Here is a 16,810-nt window from a genome sequence, read left to right on the forward strand (position 1 = left end):
AGAGAAATGCCAACCAAGGCTACTATATCCAGCAAAACTTTCAATTAACATAGATGGAGAAACCAAGATATTCCATGACAAAACCAAATTTACACAATATCTTTCTACAAATCCAGCCCTGCAAAGGATAATAGATGGAAAAATCCAACACAAGGAGAGAAACTACACTGTACAGAAAGCAAGAATATAATTTCCTTGCATTGAAACCAAAAGAGAGACAAACATAATTCCACCTGTAACAATGAAAATAACAAGAAGCGACAATCACTATTCCTTAATATCTCTCAACATCAATGGACTCAATTCCCCAATAAAAAGACATAGACTAACATACTGGATACGTAAAGAGGACCCAGCATTTTGCTGCATGCAGGAAACACACCTCAGAGACAAAGACAGACACTACCTCAGAATAAATGGCTGGAAAACAATTTTCCAAGCAAATGGCCCAAAGAAACAAGCTGGAGTTGCCATTCTAATATCGAATAAAATCTACTTTCAACCAAAAGTCATCAAAAAAGATAAAGAAGGACACTTTATATTCATCAAAGGAAAAATCCACCAAGACAAACTCTCAATCTTAAATAGCTATGCTCCAAATGTAAGGGCACCTACATTCATAAAAGAAACCTTACTAAAGCTCAAAGCACATATTGCACTTCACACGATAATAGTAGGAGATTTCAACAGCCCAATCTCATCACTGGACAGATCATGGAAACAGAAATTAAACAGAGACGTAGAAAAACTAACAGAAGTTATGAACCAGTTGGATTTAACAGATATTTATAGAACATTCCATCCTAAAATAAAAGGATATACCTTCTTCTCAGCACCTCATGGAACCTTCTCCAAAACTGACCATATAATCGGTCACAAAACAGGCCTCAACAGATACAGGAAGATAGAAATAATCCCATGCATCCTATCAGATCACCATGCACTAAGACTGTTTTTCAATAACAATAATGACAGAATGCCCACATATACATGGAAGTTGAATAATGTTCTACTCAATGACAACTTAGTCAAGGAAGAAATAAAGAAAGAAATTAAAGACTTCTTAGAATTTAATGAAAATGAAGGTACAACATACCCAAACTTATGGGACACAATGAAAGCTGTGCTAAGAGGAAAACTCATAGTGCTGAGTGCCTGCAGAAAGAACCAGGAGAGAGCATATGTCAGCAGCTTGACAGCACACCTAAAAGCTCTAGAACAAAATGAAGCAAATACACCCAGGAGGAGTAGAAAGCAGGAAATAATCAAACTCAGAGCTGAAATCAACCAAGTAGAAACAAAAAGGACTATACAAAGAATCAACAGAACCAAAAGTTGGTTCTTTGAGAAAATCAACAAGATAGATAAACCATTAGCCAAACTAACCAGAGGACACAGAGAGTGTGTCCAAATTAACAAAACCAGAAATGAAAAGGGAGACATAACTACAGAATCAGAGGAAATTCAAAAAAATCATCAGATCCTACTACAAAAGTCTATACTCTCAACAAAACTGGAAAATCTGGAAGAAATGGACAATTTCCTAGACAGATACCAGGTACCAAAGTTAAATCAAGATCAGATAAACCATCTAAACAGTCCCATAACTCCTAAGGAAATAGAAGCAGTCATTAAAGTTCTCCCAACCAAAAAGAGCCCAGGTCCAGATGGGTTCAGTGCAGAATTCTATCAGACCTTCATAGAAGATCTCACACCAATACTATCCAAACTATTCCACAAAATTGAAACAGACGGAGCACTACCAAATCCCTTCTATGAAGCCACAATTACTCTTATACGGAATCCACACAAAGACCCAACAAAGAAAGAGAACTTCAGACCAATTTCCCTTATGAATATTGACGCAAAAATACTCAATAAAATTCTTGCAAACCGAATCCAAGAGCACATCAAAACAATCATCCATCATGATCAAGTAGGCTTCATCCTAGGGATGCAGGGATGATTTAATATCTGAAAATCCATCAATGTAATCCACTATATAAACAAATTCAAAGATAAGAACCACATGGTCATTTCATTAGATGCTGAGAAAGCATTTGACAAAATTCAACACCCCTTCATGATAAAAGTCCTGGAAAGATCAGGAATTCAAGGCCCATATCTAAACATAGTAAAAGCCATATACAGCAAACTGGTAGCTAACATTAAACTAAATGGAGAGAAACTTGAAGTAATCACACTAAAATCAGGGAACAGAGAAGGCTGCCACTCTCTCCCTACTTATTCAATATAGTACTTGAAGCCCTAGTTAGAGCATTCAGACAGTGAAAGGAGGTCAAAGGGATACAAACTGGAAGGGAAGAAATCAAAATATCACTATTTGCGGATGATATGATAGTGTACTAAGTGACCCCAAAAGATCCACCAGAGAACTACTTAACCTGATAAACAACTTCAGCAAAGTGTTGGGGTATAAAATTAACTCAAACAAATCAGAAGCCTTCCTCTACTCAAAGGATAAACAGGCTGAGAAAGAAATTAACGAAATGAAACCCTTCACTATAGTCCCAAATAACATAAAATATCTTGGTGTGACTTTAACCAAGCAAGTGAAAGATCTGTATGATAAGAACTTCAAGCCTCTGAAGAAAGAAATTGAGGAAGATCTCAGAAGATGGAAAGATCTTCCATGCTCATGGATTGGCAGGATTAATATAGTCAAAATGGCCATTTTGCCAAAAGCAATCTATAGATTCAATTCAATCCCCATCAAAATACCTACTTAATTCTTTATAGAGATAGAAAGAGCAATTTACAAATTCATTTGGAATAACAAAAAACCCAGGATAGCTAAAAGTATACTCAACAATAAAAGAACTTCTGGGGGAATCACCATCCCTGACTTCAAGCAGTATTACAGAGCAATAGTGATAAAAACTGTATGGTATTGGTACAGAGACAGGCAGGTAGATCAGAGGAACAGAATTGAAGACCTGGAAATGAACCTACACACCTATAGCCACTTGATCTTTGACAAAGGAGCTAAAACCATCCAATGGAAAAAAGATAGCATTTGCAACAAATGGTGCTGGTTCAACTGGAGGTCAGCACATAGAAGAATGCAAATCAATCCATTCTTATCAACATGTACAAAGCTTAAGTCCAAGTGGATCAAGGACCTCCACATCAAACCAGATACACTCAAACTAATAGAAGAAAAAGTGGGGAAAAGTCTCGATCACATGGGCACTGGGGAAAATTTCCTGAACAAAAGACCAATGGCTTATGCTTTAAGATCAAGAATCGACAAGTGGGACCTCATAAAACTGCAAAGCTTTTGTAAAGCAAAAGACACTGTCATTGGGACAAAATGGCAACCAACAGATTGGGAAAAGATCTTTACCCATCCTACATCTGGTAGAGGGGTAATATCCAAAATATACAACGAACTCAAGAAGTTACATTCCAGAGAGCCAAATCACCCTATTAAAAATGGGGTACAGAGCTAAACAAAACATTCTCTGCTGAGGATTATCGAATGGCCAAAAAGCACCTAAAGAAATGTTCAACATCCTTAGTCATCAGGGAAATGCAAATCAAAACAATCCTGAGATTCCACCTCACACCAGTCAGAATGGCTAAGATCAAAAACTCAGGTGACAGAAGATGCTGTCGAGGATGTAGAGAAAGAGGAACACTCCTCTGTTGTTGGTGGGATTGCAGACTGGTACAACCATTCTGGAAATCAGTCTGGAGGTTCCTCAGAAAATTGGACATTGCACTACCTGAGGACCCAGCTATACCTCTCTTGGGCATATACCCAAAAGATGCTCCAACATACAACAAAGATACATACTCCACTATGTTCATAGCAGCCTTATTTATAATAGCCAGAAGCTGGAAAGAACCCAGATGCCCTTCAGCAGAGGAATGGATTCAAAACATGTGGTACATCTACACAGTGGAGTACTAGTCAGTAATCAAAAGCAATGACTTTATGAAATTCATAGGCAAATGGAATGAACTAGAAAATATCATCCTGAATGAGGTAACTCAATCACAGAAAACACACTTGGTATGTACTCATTGTTAAGTGAATATTAGCCAAAAAGCTCAAATTACCCAAGATGCAGATACAGTCTTGATGCTAGGAAGCTCAAGAAGAAGGATGACCAAAATGCAGATGCTCCCACTCCTTCTTAAAAGGGGGAAAGTATTCATAGGAGGGGATATGGAAGCAAAGTTTAGAGCAGCAACTCAAGGAATGGCCATTCAGAGCCTGACCCACATGTGGCCCATATATATACAGCCACCAAAACTAGATAAGATTGATCAAGCTAAAAAATGCATGCGGAAAGGGACTGGATGTAGATCTCTCCTGAGTGACAATCCAAAGCACGTCCAATACAGAGGTCAATGCTAGCAGCAAACCGCCGAACTGAGAATAGGACCCCATTGTGGGGAATTAGAGGAAGTATTGAAAGAGTTGAAGGAGCTTGCAACCCCATAAGAACAACAATGCCAACCAGAGCTTCCAGGGACTAAACCACTATCGAAAGACTGAACAGGGCTCCAACTGCATATGTAGCAGAGAATAGCCTTGTTGGGGCACCAGTGGAAGGGAAAGCCCTTGGTCTTGCCAAGGTTGGACCCCCAGTGCAGGGGAATATGGGTGAAGGCAATAAGGGGGATGTATGGGGGAATACTTGTATGGGGGAGGGGGAGGCGAGGGAATGGAGGCTTATGGACAGGAAACCGGGAAGGGGAATAACCTTTGAAATGTAAGTAAAGAAATATATAATAAAAAAATTAAAAAAAAAAGAGAATGAGTAAAACCACATTTCCTACAATATTCCCGTGCATAAAAGACATTTTAATGAAAGTTAGTAAATCAGATTTTAACTTCAGAAGAAACATGTCTTCATGCTTCCTTTTGCTTCAAAGAAGAAAAAATAAGTATGGTCTCAAAAGTCCAATAACTATGTGTAATTAGAATGACCCTACACATGACCCAATAAAAATGGGTCAGACTCCATGTCTGCTCTCTCTGATTCACTGTCTTTACTGCTAGGCACATGATTAACAGTTTACTTCATGATCAAGTGTCCATTGGTGCTAAACACCTAAATATTTTTCAAATAGTATAACTTTATTTTGAGGACTGGGAAAGTTGAAATTTTATTCCCATATGTTATGTAATTTTCTATTAATATTTATCATTTCTGCTCCATATGATACTGCCATGATTATATATAATTATTTATATGATTTTATATTATGATTATATATAATTATTTATATGATTTTATATTATATGTTTTATCTGGTTCTATATAAACATATAGCCTCTTCCAACAAATGCCAAGGGAACTCAGAAGAACTAATATAATTATTGCGGTCTCTTTTGTAGCATCTTTCAGGTTATATGAGCTTTCTCATTCAAGATGCCTCTCTCAAAGGGAAAGCTACCAGACACTGACCAGGATGCATAAGAGAGAATGGGAGAGAGAGAAAGGGGTGGAGAGGGGAAGGAAGAAGGACCAGTGTGGAGAAAATGAAAGGAAAATATATTTGCTGAAAAATTTGTAAATTAAGATATTGGTTATGTGCTTGGAACTACTTGGATTATTAAAGTATACCTTAGAGTTTGGAGTTGATTCTTGGGGTCATTTGTTAAGTCAAGGCCTTGCCGTGTAGCCCAGACTGGCCTAGATTTTGCTATATAAATACGACTGGCCTTGAACTCCTGTTCCATGTGCCTCTGTCTTCTGAGTGCTTGGATTATAATGCCATGTTCCCATGTGCTCAGACAAACACCTATGTTGTAGTAGTTTAATTAGGAGAGCATAAAAGAACCAGTAAGAGAAATAAATTTGTAAGTGAATTGAAGGGAAGACTAGAATGTTGATGATTGATTCTAACAGTGAGAAAGGCCAAAGATGCAGTGGGAACCAGAAAGTCAGCTAAGGATCCAAGTATCACTTTTTGTCGTCTGTAATAATGACTCCATTCCATCTCGTTGTTCCCGGTGACATTCTAGTGAGTAAGAACTATATACAGAACTGTAGAGTCCTATAGCATTTGCCTAGAATGCATGAGGCTCCAGGTTCAATTCCCAGGACCAGAAAAGGAAAACAACACCTACATGCAAATGCAACATATGGTGACAGTAAACAAAGAGTAATTAGCAAACTCTACTTTGGAGGGGGAATTGTGGCAATATTTGAGGAAAGTTTGAATAGACTATGTTGTGGTTTGCCCTCAAGTTATCTGTATTTTGATGCTGATTCCACTGCCCCAAGGACAGCTGCCCTGTCTTGTACTCAGGAATCCGGTGACTTCACCAGAACCTCCCCATTGAATTTGTAAAGTACAGGTGAGGGGCAGGTACAGGATAGAAGGAGGCCTGTCATTGGAGGAGAAGGAAGGATGGGTGGGAGAAAAGTTTGAAGGAGGAGGAGGAGACTAGAGGAGAGAGGAAGAGACAGGGAGAGAGAGAAGAGAGGGGGAGAAGCCATGGCAGGTGATGTTAAGATTCTGCTCTGTGTATTTACAGGTTGTTATCAATGTTCCTAAGGGATGGATGGTACCGGGCTTTGTATGTTTAAGTGGGCAATTATATCTTACCAATTGGGTCAAAGATTATTGTGTTGTGTGTTCTTTTATGTGAGGGTTTGAGTGTAGGAAAGTGTAGCTGGGATGTGTTTCCGCCAAGATATCCAGCAGATATCTTGGGGCACTGAGGTGCCGGACCTAGTGGGGTAAAAGACACCATTACTTTATTATTTTTATATTTTTACAACAACAAGACTGTTCAATGTAGTGCAGAGGACTTGGAAATGTAAGATGTCTACCAAATGGACAAGCAGAAAGGTGTCTTGAGGTGATTCTTGTCCGTTCTCATGGTAATAAAGTGCACAGTGCCTCACTGACTTGGCCTGGATACTCCTAGCATAAAATGAAACCCCAGAGAAGTAATGTAGGAGAATTAGCTTATTTCATTTCTCAGAAGCATAGGGAGCATTCAATTTAACATTGTCACAAAACTCAACCAGTGTTTTTCAGTGGTCACTGCCAGAAACTGTTATCAGGAAATTATAGGCATTATTAGAGATTCCTTAAAGTAGTACTTGCTTCACTAAAAAAAAAAAAAAAAAAGTTTTAATAATGTCAGTACCAGTCATCTGGTAAAGATATTACCAGACATGGGGCTGGTCTGCTTGCCACTCAGAAGCCAATAGTAGGAACCCAAGGGTTTGGGCCGAAGAAATAACTTTTATTAAAGGGACAGCATCCTGGAATGGGAGAGGTCATCCTCAAAGCTCTATCTTGGGACACTCAGGGGTGGTACAAAGGGCTCTTAGCGGTAGAAGGAGTAGAGGGAGATCAGGGACAGCAAGGCTACTGCTGGGCTCAGCCAGCATCACCCTGGCCAGGATAACTCAGTCGACCTCCTGAAACTAATTCCTAAATTTTCTTCAGTGAAGCATACTACTTTTGTACAAGTTAAACCTCACAGCAATGTCCTTGTTCTGTACTTAGAACTAAGGTCTAAAGATGGCTGTCACACACTCTGGAGCAGTGCAGTCATTGGCAGCTGGTCTGAGAACTGTAAACCCAAAGACGGGCTCTCTGCAGTCTTGGCTATTTTGATGAGTCTTCTCTTTAGGATCGGCAGCGCCAAGCACTGTCTCTCTCTTCCTGGTTCATTTGGTCATGGTCTTACCATGACCTCCAGCTGAACCCATGGTGTTGTCTGCTTTTCTTTTCTTTTTTCTTTTTTTTTTTTTTTTTTTTTTTTTTTCCAGAGCTGGGGACCGAACCCAGGGCTTTGTGCTTACTAGGCAAGTGCTCTACCACTGAGCTAAATCCCCAAGCCCTTTTATTTTCATCTGAAGAGTAAATAAGGTAAGTTATAATATAGGCATTAATCCTAATAAACAGTAGAAGCAAGGCTGTAAGACATACGGTTTTTTCTAAGTTTAAGCTTTACAAAGGAAAGGATAGTAGATAATTTATCAACAATGTACTTAGAAAATAATTTTGGAAAAAAAAAAACCTTAAACACTCAAGTATGCTTTTCTTGTTTTCAGCTCGCCAGGACATGATTACAGTTTCACTAGTCTATCTAAAATAAAAGACAACATACACATCAACGTTTTTGATGAAGTGGTGATTGAAAAACATGAGGTAACGCAGGAAAATAGCTGACTAATGTTGAGATAATTATGAGGTCACACTGAATGAAATCTTGGAACGTATTTGTGAAGTTATCTGTTTCTGACAGGGACACCCTATGCAGCCCAGGGTGGCCTCAGAGTCCCCCGTGTGGCCCTGGCTGGTCTTGAACTTGTAGCAGTCCCATAACCAGTGTATGCCACCTGCGTTATTTGCTTTTAATGATGTATGTAATGTTTTCTTAAAAGAGTTCGAGTCACTGTGCAATAACGTCAGACTGATGACAGAGCACTCTAGATATGGCAAATCACAACAGGCGCTGAGGAGAAGGAATGGAAAACCCGCCAAGGATGTGGGTGAAGCGGTGTTTACGACTGAACGTTACATTTAAATAGAAGCTTCTTGGTAGTAAGAATAGGAAGGTAGGCAGAAAGCCTTACACATTTTCCATTGGCTGACCAAAGAAACCACATGGCTTTATGTATGACACTAAGTTATTTTAAGACCAGAATTTTATTGTTCTCTATAATTTCTAAAATTAATATCTACCTCCCCCATACATTAGTGGAAGGTCCCAACCCTATGCCTAGCAAACACCACAGCAAGCTCTGTAATAAACGTTTCCTTCTGTTTAGCTTGACATGAAAAATGCAAAGGTATATATCCACCATAGCTACGGTCTTCAGGCAGATAAGTTAAATGCTTTCATATAAGTGGCTTTAAAGGTCCTTGGAACACTTACTAGGATGAGGTCTATCCCGAGCACTGCCGAAAGGAGATGAGAGCTAGGAAGAAGTCAGGATTGCTAAGGCTCTCAGTCTCAGAGCTCAGCCTGGAGGAGCTCAGCTACGCAGAGGCTTTGTCGGGAGGGAAAGGATTCACCGTGAGATGGTGGCAGGCAGGATACATGCTTGGTTTTGTTATCCAAGGGTCTCTTTTTTTTTTTATTCTTCTCTGAAACAAACATTGTGATGGACCTCAGCCACCTGGTGCTGTCCCCTGTAGTTCCGTTCAGACAGACATCTTACTCTCCTGCAAGTTAAACTGTTCAACAGTTTACCTGTGCTGTGTTCTGTAATGAACAGAACGGAAGGGGCATTATAAATCAACAGACGTTCTGGGTCATGTAAATCTACATTGAAAGAAGTATTATTTAGTATCTTAGCCCTTCAGGTGAGCCTTCTCTTGTAGGCGTGTCCAACCTGTGACACATGGGCCACATGCATCCTGGAAGAGCCATGATGAGGCCCAACCCATCTGTAGATGACACCATACATGACATCAAAAAATCAGACACCCTTACTTTAGAATTTAGAATGCCAGGGACAAGGGAAAGGCGCGAATCTTGTCAAAGGATCGGCATGGTGTGTACGGCAACTTGTAAAAAGGACAACAGGAAGGGGGAGTGGTAGTGGCCGAGATGAAGACAAATGTTCCGAAGAACTGGCCTTGCTATCCCAGTTCTGTTGAAGGGACAGACAGTTCTGCCTGGGGGAATGGAGGCTCTAGGTCAGAGGACTTGGGTGAGCCCTTGCAGTGCAGAGCTCAGGGTCAGATCACCATAAACAGGACTGAAAAAATTCTTAGCAGCAATGTCTTCAAGCCAGCTTTCCAAGAGTGTACAAACATTCACATTAAAACTGTAAATGGTTTCTTAATGAAAATGAAGGGTAAGGCATTAAATGGCAATTTCTTGATGGGTTACATCCAAGGATTTACACTGAGTACTGTTCTTGTTAACTGAAGTATGTTGTTGTTGTTGGTTTGGTTTGGTTTTAGTTTTTTGGGTTTTTTTTGTTGTTGTTTTTTTGTTTGTGTGTGTGTGTGTGTGTGTGTGTGTGTGTGTGTGTGTGTGTGTGTGTGTGTGTGTGTGTGTGTGTGTGTGTGTGTGTGTGTGTGTGTGTGTGTGTTTAAAAGTCTTCCTGAAAAAGGCTCAGGGCTACACTGGTATGGATCCCTAACACCAGTGTAGTCGCTGGCTGTTAGACTTTCTCTTGGCTTGCACCCATGTCCAGGCATGGTGAACATCCCACAAGAGCAAGCCCCCACCTGAAAGGCAGTCTGGGTTATAATTTCTCATTATTCTCCTCCAAAAGGCTCTTTCCTCCTATATTATTTTCCCATTATCAAATCTTTACTCCCCACAGATCTCCCCTTTGTTAATGTATATGCATGCAGAACCCTGAGGACTTGCAAGTCTCACAGACACAACACTGATTTTCAACACTAGAGGTGGCAAACGGCATTTGGAGCTGGACTAGGCACTCCAGGCTTGGAACCTGGGCTACGGACAACTGTAACATAATCCTGATAGGCACAGAATGAACGTCAATGAATCCAGTGTTCAGATGGTGGTTTAAATAGGAAAGGAGGAGGGCAGGAGTAAGGGGTGGAGAGTTCAGTGGAGGGCAGAACGGATGGGAAGAAAGGAGAAGGAAGAAAAAAGATTGTTTTGAAAGACTTCACATCATTAGCATATCATTACCAGAGTCTCAGCTCTAACGCTCGCTCTGTTAGCCTCTTGTCATTTCTGACTTCTTCCAAGTGCTTTGCTTTCTTCCGATTATATCGTTTGTGTCCTATTATTTAAAAGGTTTGTGTCACTAATCATTCATGTGTCCATGTGTGTTTATGTGCATGTGTATACAGAAGCCAGAGGGATGGATGTCAGCTCCCCTGAAGCTGGACTGAGTTAGCTACTGGAGTTTGGGAGCTACTGGTGGTTGTAAGCAGTCTGGTATGGGTGCTGGGAATCGAACTCAGATCCCTGGAAAGGCAGCATATGCTTTTGACTACTGAGCAATCACTCTAGCCCCTTGTATCTGATTTTTTTTTAACATTTATTTATTATGTATACATCATACAGCTTTCTGCCTGCATGTACGCCTGAAGGCCAGAAGAGGGAACCAGGTCTGATTATAGATGGTTGTGAGCCACCATGTGGTTGCTGGGAATTGAACTCAGGACCTCTAGAAGAGCAGACAGTGCTCTTAACCTCTGAGTCATCTCTCCAGCCCCCCTTGTATCTGATTTTTAAGACAAGATCTTAACCTGTTGTTCAGACAGACCTAGAACTCATGATTCTTCTGCCTTGGTCTCCCAAAGGAAGGGATTACAAGTGTGCACCAGTGCACCCAGATTCTTTGAGATCTAAGAGTTTTGAAATAAAAGGAAAGCTTATTTAACTATCACAGCTTTCAGTCCCAAGGATTGGGGTCCCTGGGCGAGGTCTTGCAGCTGCCTGACAGCAGTTGCCAATAAAAAGACCTGTGGAAACGTGACTTAGGAGAGCGTAAACCACTTAGCCTGGACTTACCCTGGCCATAGATAAGAGGGGTGGGATTACACCAAGCAGGAAAAGCTGAGGCAGGAGGATAGCCCATGACCAGAGAGACTTGCTTCTGCATGGGTCGTCCTTGTCAGCGGAATGGGCAGCACTTGCTGCTGATATGCTGGAGTGATTTTTTAGGCCTGGGTTCTGTATGGTCTGTGTCTTGATAACTGATTAATTAGTGTCCCTGGTTTTTCTCCTCCTCTGGCCCTTGTGCCTAAAATTTAGAATTTCATGGAACTTCTATCAGATTTCTCAATGTTTTAGAAAAGCACCAACTATTTGAATTTTTATACTTCACTCTGCGTTTTCTGTTTTATTTCTGCTTGGAGTTTTATTATGTTCTCCTGATATAGCTGTGACCAGGATTTCTGAATTTATTTGGGCAAATGTGTTCAGTATCTATTTGTTTGGTTCGGTTGTTTGTTTGTTTGTTTTGTCTCTGACTCAATCCTGAATGATAGAACTGTTCTAAAATTATGACCTCATCTTCAAACCATCTTGGTCTGCATATTTTCTGAGTATCTACTGTTTTTAATTTGTATTATTTTCTGTGTGTGTTTTTATTACATATTCTTCCTTAGTTTGTGTTTTTTTTGAATATTATGCTTTTACATTTTTAAACGTTTGAGAGGTTTCAGTGTAAGCTTCCAGCTTTAACTTTTAGCTGCATTGTTTAGTTGCATGAGCAATCCGATCATTTACTTCCTGGTCACCAGTTTCATGGGGTCACTGGTCCCACTCTATGGCTGCTCTTGAACAGACCCTAATAAAAAGAGAAGGCCCCACTGGGCAAGCTAGATTACAAAGAAGTCACAACCTAAGATGAAAAGGAAAGGATTATTACGATTTGTAAGGATTATATGCTGAAATGTTAGCATTTGAAAATGTTAAACTGACTCTGAATCTGCATCCTCCTGACCCATACTAACTGATACAAGTGGGTCACTAAACTGGCCATTTTAAACATAAAATTTGTAGTAGGTGTGGTAATTCAGGTCGGAGTTCTAGCGCTTTCAAGGTAAAGGCTCACAGTTCAAGGTCAGTCTGTTATGTTCATGGGCTCTGGGAGAGATCTTGCCTCAAAGGAGTTAGACAAAGTGAAAGAGAACACCCATTGAGACAGGCATGCAAAGTGTACCTGGATGCAAAACACACACACACACACACACACACACACACACACACACGCATGCACGCAGAGGAACATGTACATGCACAGGCACAGGCACACGCATGCACACATGCATGCACGCAAAAATGCATGCATGGAAAGAGAGAGAGAGACAGGGAAGTAGGGAGAGGGAGAGAGAGAGAGAGAGAGAGAGAGAGAGAGAGAGAGAGAGAGAGAGAGAGAACAGAAAAATATTGATTAGTCATAATTACCTATGAGTTTGTAAAAGTATTTGTCTTATAGGAAACATTTCTGTGAGTTTAAACTTAAATTTGCTTTAATAGGACCATTGTCTCAAGAGCTGCAGTGCCCACTCATACATACAGAAGAACTGGCTGGGCTCCATCAGCTTCCCTTTCTCAGCCCTTCTGCAACAGCCTGAGGTAACAGAAACATTCTTTGTTAATATTACCCCAAGATTTGTCTCTGTCTAACAAAAGTACTTTCTGGAGTTTTTAAGTCAGATTCCATTACTACCAGGTCAGAAGGTTATTAACCATTACCAGGTACTGTGGGGCAGGAGAGGGCTTGCAAGGCATGGCCATCTCTAGGCGATACCCATAAACTTATTTCTTGCGTTTTTAAAGTGTTTACAAAGACAGAATAAAATAGCTAGTTCTAAGTCTTAAAGCAAAGTTTGTATTTGCACGAAGGCCTTTGCAAGTCCAGATCCAGGTACCAAGAACTTCATCCTTGCAGCATTGCTTATCAGATATGTCTGGTTGATGATGAGACTGGACTCTGAAAGAACCTGGGGGCGGGGCTCACCTGTTGGATTCTGCAGCAGCAAGCAGCCTGCATGACCAGCAAGTATGGAACTCTAGTCTAGGCTCCACATTAGGCGCAGCTACTTATGGAAAGATCTTATTGAAAGCAGGGTGCCCGAAATTCCAGAAGCTATGCCAAACCCTGAGGATTTGAAGATTCAGAAGTGAATTTCATTTTCATGCAGTGTGAAATGCTATAGTATCTCCGTGTTGGTTCGGGATGGGTTCTCTGAGGGTACAGAGCAGCAGGACCTTGCTGTGCCTGGGCTGCTAGGGCAATAGAGGCTTAGAGAGTTTGGTGGTAGGCAAAAGAAGACTGTTTCTGTGACTTATTTTTCCCTTACTTGTTTGACTCTTTGAAGTAAGTGTTTTAATGAGTTTCACAAGCACTTGAGGGCGTTTGAGTAAAAACGAATCATTTATTAGGACCTGATTAGGGCAAGTACAACAGAAAAACCAACCATGGCTGTGTAAGTCAGGGGTCTACTTACCTCTCCAGGAAAGAAATTCAGATGATGCCAGGGGCCAGCTGCTCAAGGCTATCATCACGTACCCAGGTTATCTTTATCCTTCTGCTGTCCTCTTTCTCCTCAGAGATACAAACTGTCCACTACAACTCCAGCTTCTTAGCTGTGCATGACGGGAGGCAGGGAGAAACAAGACAGCCAGTCCCCATGTCAGGGAAGAAGTTCTCTAGCCATTCAGACTTCTGCTTGCATTTTATTTATGTGACTACAGCCCTTCTGTCATGGTACCAACTGAAGCTGCTGCCATTTTGTTTTTTTAAAAAAACGAGATCATAGATGGTAGTTGAAAGATAGAAAGAAGTTGTGGACAATCGAATGAGGCCATGATATGACAGAACACATTACTGATGAAGAGATCCAAGTGGTCAGAGGTACAGGGCTTGCTATACTTGCAGATCTCTGCAGACATCTGTCTGCCTCAGGCCAGTCTGTATGACGGACAGCTAATTCCGAAGTGTGGGTCTCAAAGATGGCAGAGCTAGGATTATAATACTGGCTCCATTACTCATTAGTTCTCCGATCTTTCACAAGGTGCATCAGCTCTCTGAACCTCAGCTTTAATACTTTAAATAAAGGTAAAGGCGGTAGCTGCCTCGCTGAGTGGAACACGCTGTCCCAGCATTTGGCACACTGGGAACTGCTGTATACACAGTGTAAGGGTCTTGCCCTCAGTCAGGGCTCCTGACCTTTAGCTGCCTGTGTCACTGATTCACCCCCACCCCGTGCCTCTAACTTTCTCACTGACATTCACAGTCCCTGCTTCCACAACTGTACTCAGGGCTGTGGGCTTTGCCCATACATCTCCCCACAACCCCCACTCCAGACTCAAATGCAAAAGACGACATGATCTTTCAGCATCTTCGTTGAGCCTAAATTAGATTTCCTCATTTTATGATTTATTTTATTTTGGGTTCTACATGTGTGTGGCTATGTACCCTTGAGTCCAGATGAGAGTATTAAATCCCCTGGAGCTAGAGTTGCAGGCTACTGTGAGCCACCCAACGTGTGCACTGAGAGACACCCTAGGGTCCTCAGGAAGAGCAGCACGCACTCTTAACTACTGAGTTATCCCTCCAGCCCCTTAAATTAGATTTCCTGAGAGCTCTCGTCACTGTGCTGTGGTAACTGGCTTCCTTGGTTCACCCTTTTCTTACTTTTGCTCTCTTCAAGAAACACATATTGATCAGGGATCCAAGGTGTCAGGAGTGTCCCTTGATTATCCCAGAGAGCCTGGTCATTCTCCGGTAGGAGCCCATGTCCATGTGTAAGCCGAGGGTCTCCTGGGCAGAAGACTAGTCTGGGATATAAGTTTAGCTGATTCTCATCCTGTGTTCTTTCAGATTAGCGGGACATTTCAAGTGAACATCCCACCCATTTTGCTGGGGTACACCTGGAGTAACACTTACGTCTCTCCTAGAGAAGACTGCAGTGGACAGAGCCCCAAAGAATGTACCTTCCTAAACATTTTTGCTACGATTGAACCTCAGATATCATACGTCATGTACAACCCCAAAGTAGATGAGGTAGGTCTCATGCTGACACGGATCATCAAAAAGTGTAGACAGTTCGAAAGACCAGTAGAAAATTCAAATTTATCAGAAGTAAACATTGCCTTTTCCCTTATTTTGTAAGCGGGGAGGCATAGTGTTGACATGTCTTAAATCTGGTTCTAGTTTTCAGATCAAATAGACATTTTACAGCGAGCACAGACTTTTACCAGGAACTGTAAGGCCATGTTTCCCAGCCGGAGAGTCATGGCGACTGTTTTCAATGGTGAAGGCATGCAAATCTTAGTCACAAGATATATCAAGGCATTGAATCCACCTCAGCAACTTCTGGATATATTTCTTCACGACTCAAATGCAACACTTGTGAGTGACAACTTTTATTTCAGTTATTGGTTTTGGCAGTTTCATCGAGATTATAGAGAACCTATGAAGAATCAAGAGTATTGTGTGTGTGTGTGTGTGTGTGTGTGTGTGTGTGTGTGTGTGTCTGTGTGTGTGTCTGTGTGTGTGTGTGTGCGTGTCTGTGTGTGTGTGTGTGTGTGTGTGTGTGTGTGTGTGTGTGTGTCTGTGTGTGTGTCTGTGTGTGTGTCTGTGTGTGTGTCTGTGTGCATGTCTGTCTCTGTGTGTGTGTGTGTGTGTGTGTGTGTGTGTCTGTGTGTGTGTGTGTGTGTGTGTGTGTGTGTATGTGTATGTTTCTCTCTGTGTAGTCCTGGCTGTCGTGGAACCTGCTATGTAGACCAGGCTAGCCTCAAACTCACAGAGATCTGCCTGCCTCTACCTCCTGAGTTCTGTGACTGAAGACACTCACCTTTACCACTAGGCTCAACTGTACCTTTTATTTGGGGATCGAACTAAGTAATTGGCTGTCCTCAGACAATTTATGTTATTTGTGAGTTATAATGCTCTCTTAACAGGACTCTTTGACCTAAAAAATCAAAGCCCAGATTCAGGTAGATTCCTTTTTACTGCACTCTGCTTTTCTGTTATGTTTTTTTCCTGCCTGTTGGTCTTAAGGCCTACTGTCCTGGAGCTAAGGGTATTCCAGGCACTTCTTGAGCACAGTGGGGCACAGGACTTAACCTCGTGAAGTCATGAGTGCAAAATGTTGTGGCTGTTCATAATGGGCATCCATTACACATCACTTTGAATGCTAAAGAATTTCTTGTGTGGTGTCCTTTCTCCTTTCTGTCTGGCCTCTGCATCTCAGTCTGCCACACTCTGGTGGGGAGGGAGCATCCTCAGGGTAACTTGTGTTCGAGGAAGCAGGTCACACCCCTCTCCATTTCTGGCTGCAGCAGCCCATGTAAGTTTATAAGAGGAGTTCAGGAAGATGATGAACCAAAAGCAAGTCAAATATTCAT

The 16,810-nt window shown here is 41.4% G+C and overlaps 1 protein-coding gene across 1 annotated transcript in view; it reads left to right on the forward strand.

Annotated features, from left to right (window-relative positions):
- The window catches only part of Cc2d2b (coiled-coil and C2 domain containing 2B), an 84,992-nt gene that overhangs the window by 51,416 nt on the left and 16,766 nt on the right, over window positions 1–16,810 (forward strand). Inside the window, exons 24-27 of the mRNA XM_032895496.1 lie at window positions 8,058–8,154; window positions 12,932–13,030; window positions 15,282–15,464; window positions 15,615–15,812. Coding sequence (XP_032751387.1) covers window positions 8,058–8,154; window positions 12,932–13,030; window positions 15,282–15,464; window positions 15,615–15,812 — 577 coding nt within the window. The remainder of the gene's footprint in view (window positions 1–8,057; window positions 8,155–12,931; window positions 13,031–15,281; window positions 15,465–15,614; window positions 15,813–16,810) is intronic.

Source organism: Rattus rattus, chromosome 2 (genome assembly GCF_011064425.1).
Source record: "Rattus rattus isolate New Zealand chromosome 2, Rrattus_CSIRO_v1, whole genome shotgun sequence".
NCBI lineage: Eukaryota > Metazoa > Chordata > Mammalia > Rodentia > Muridae > Rattus > Rattus rattus.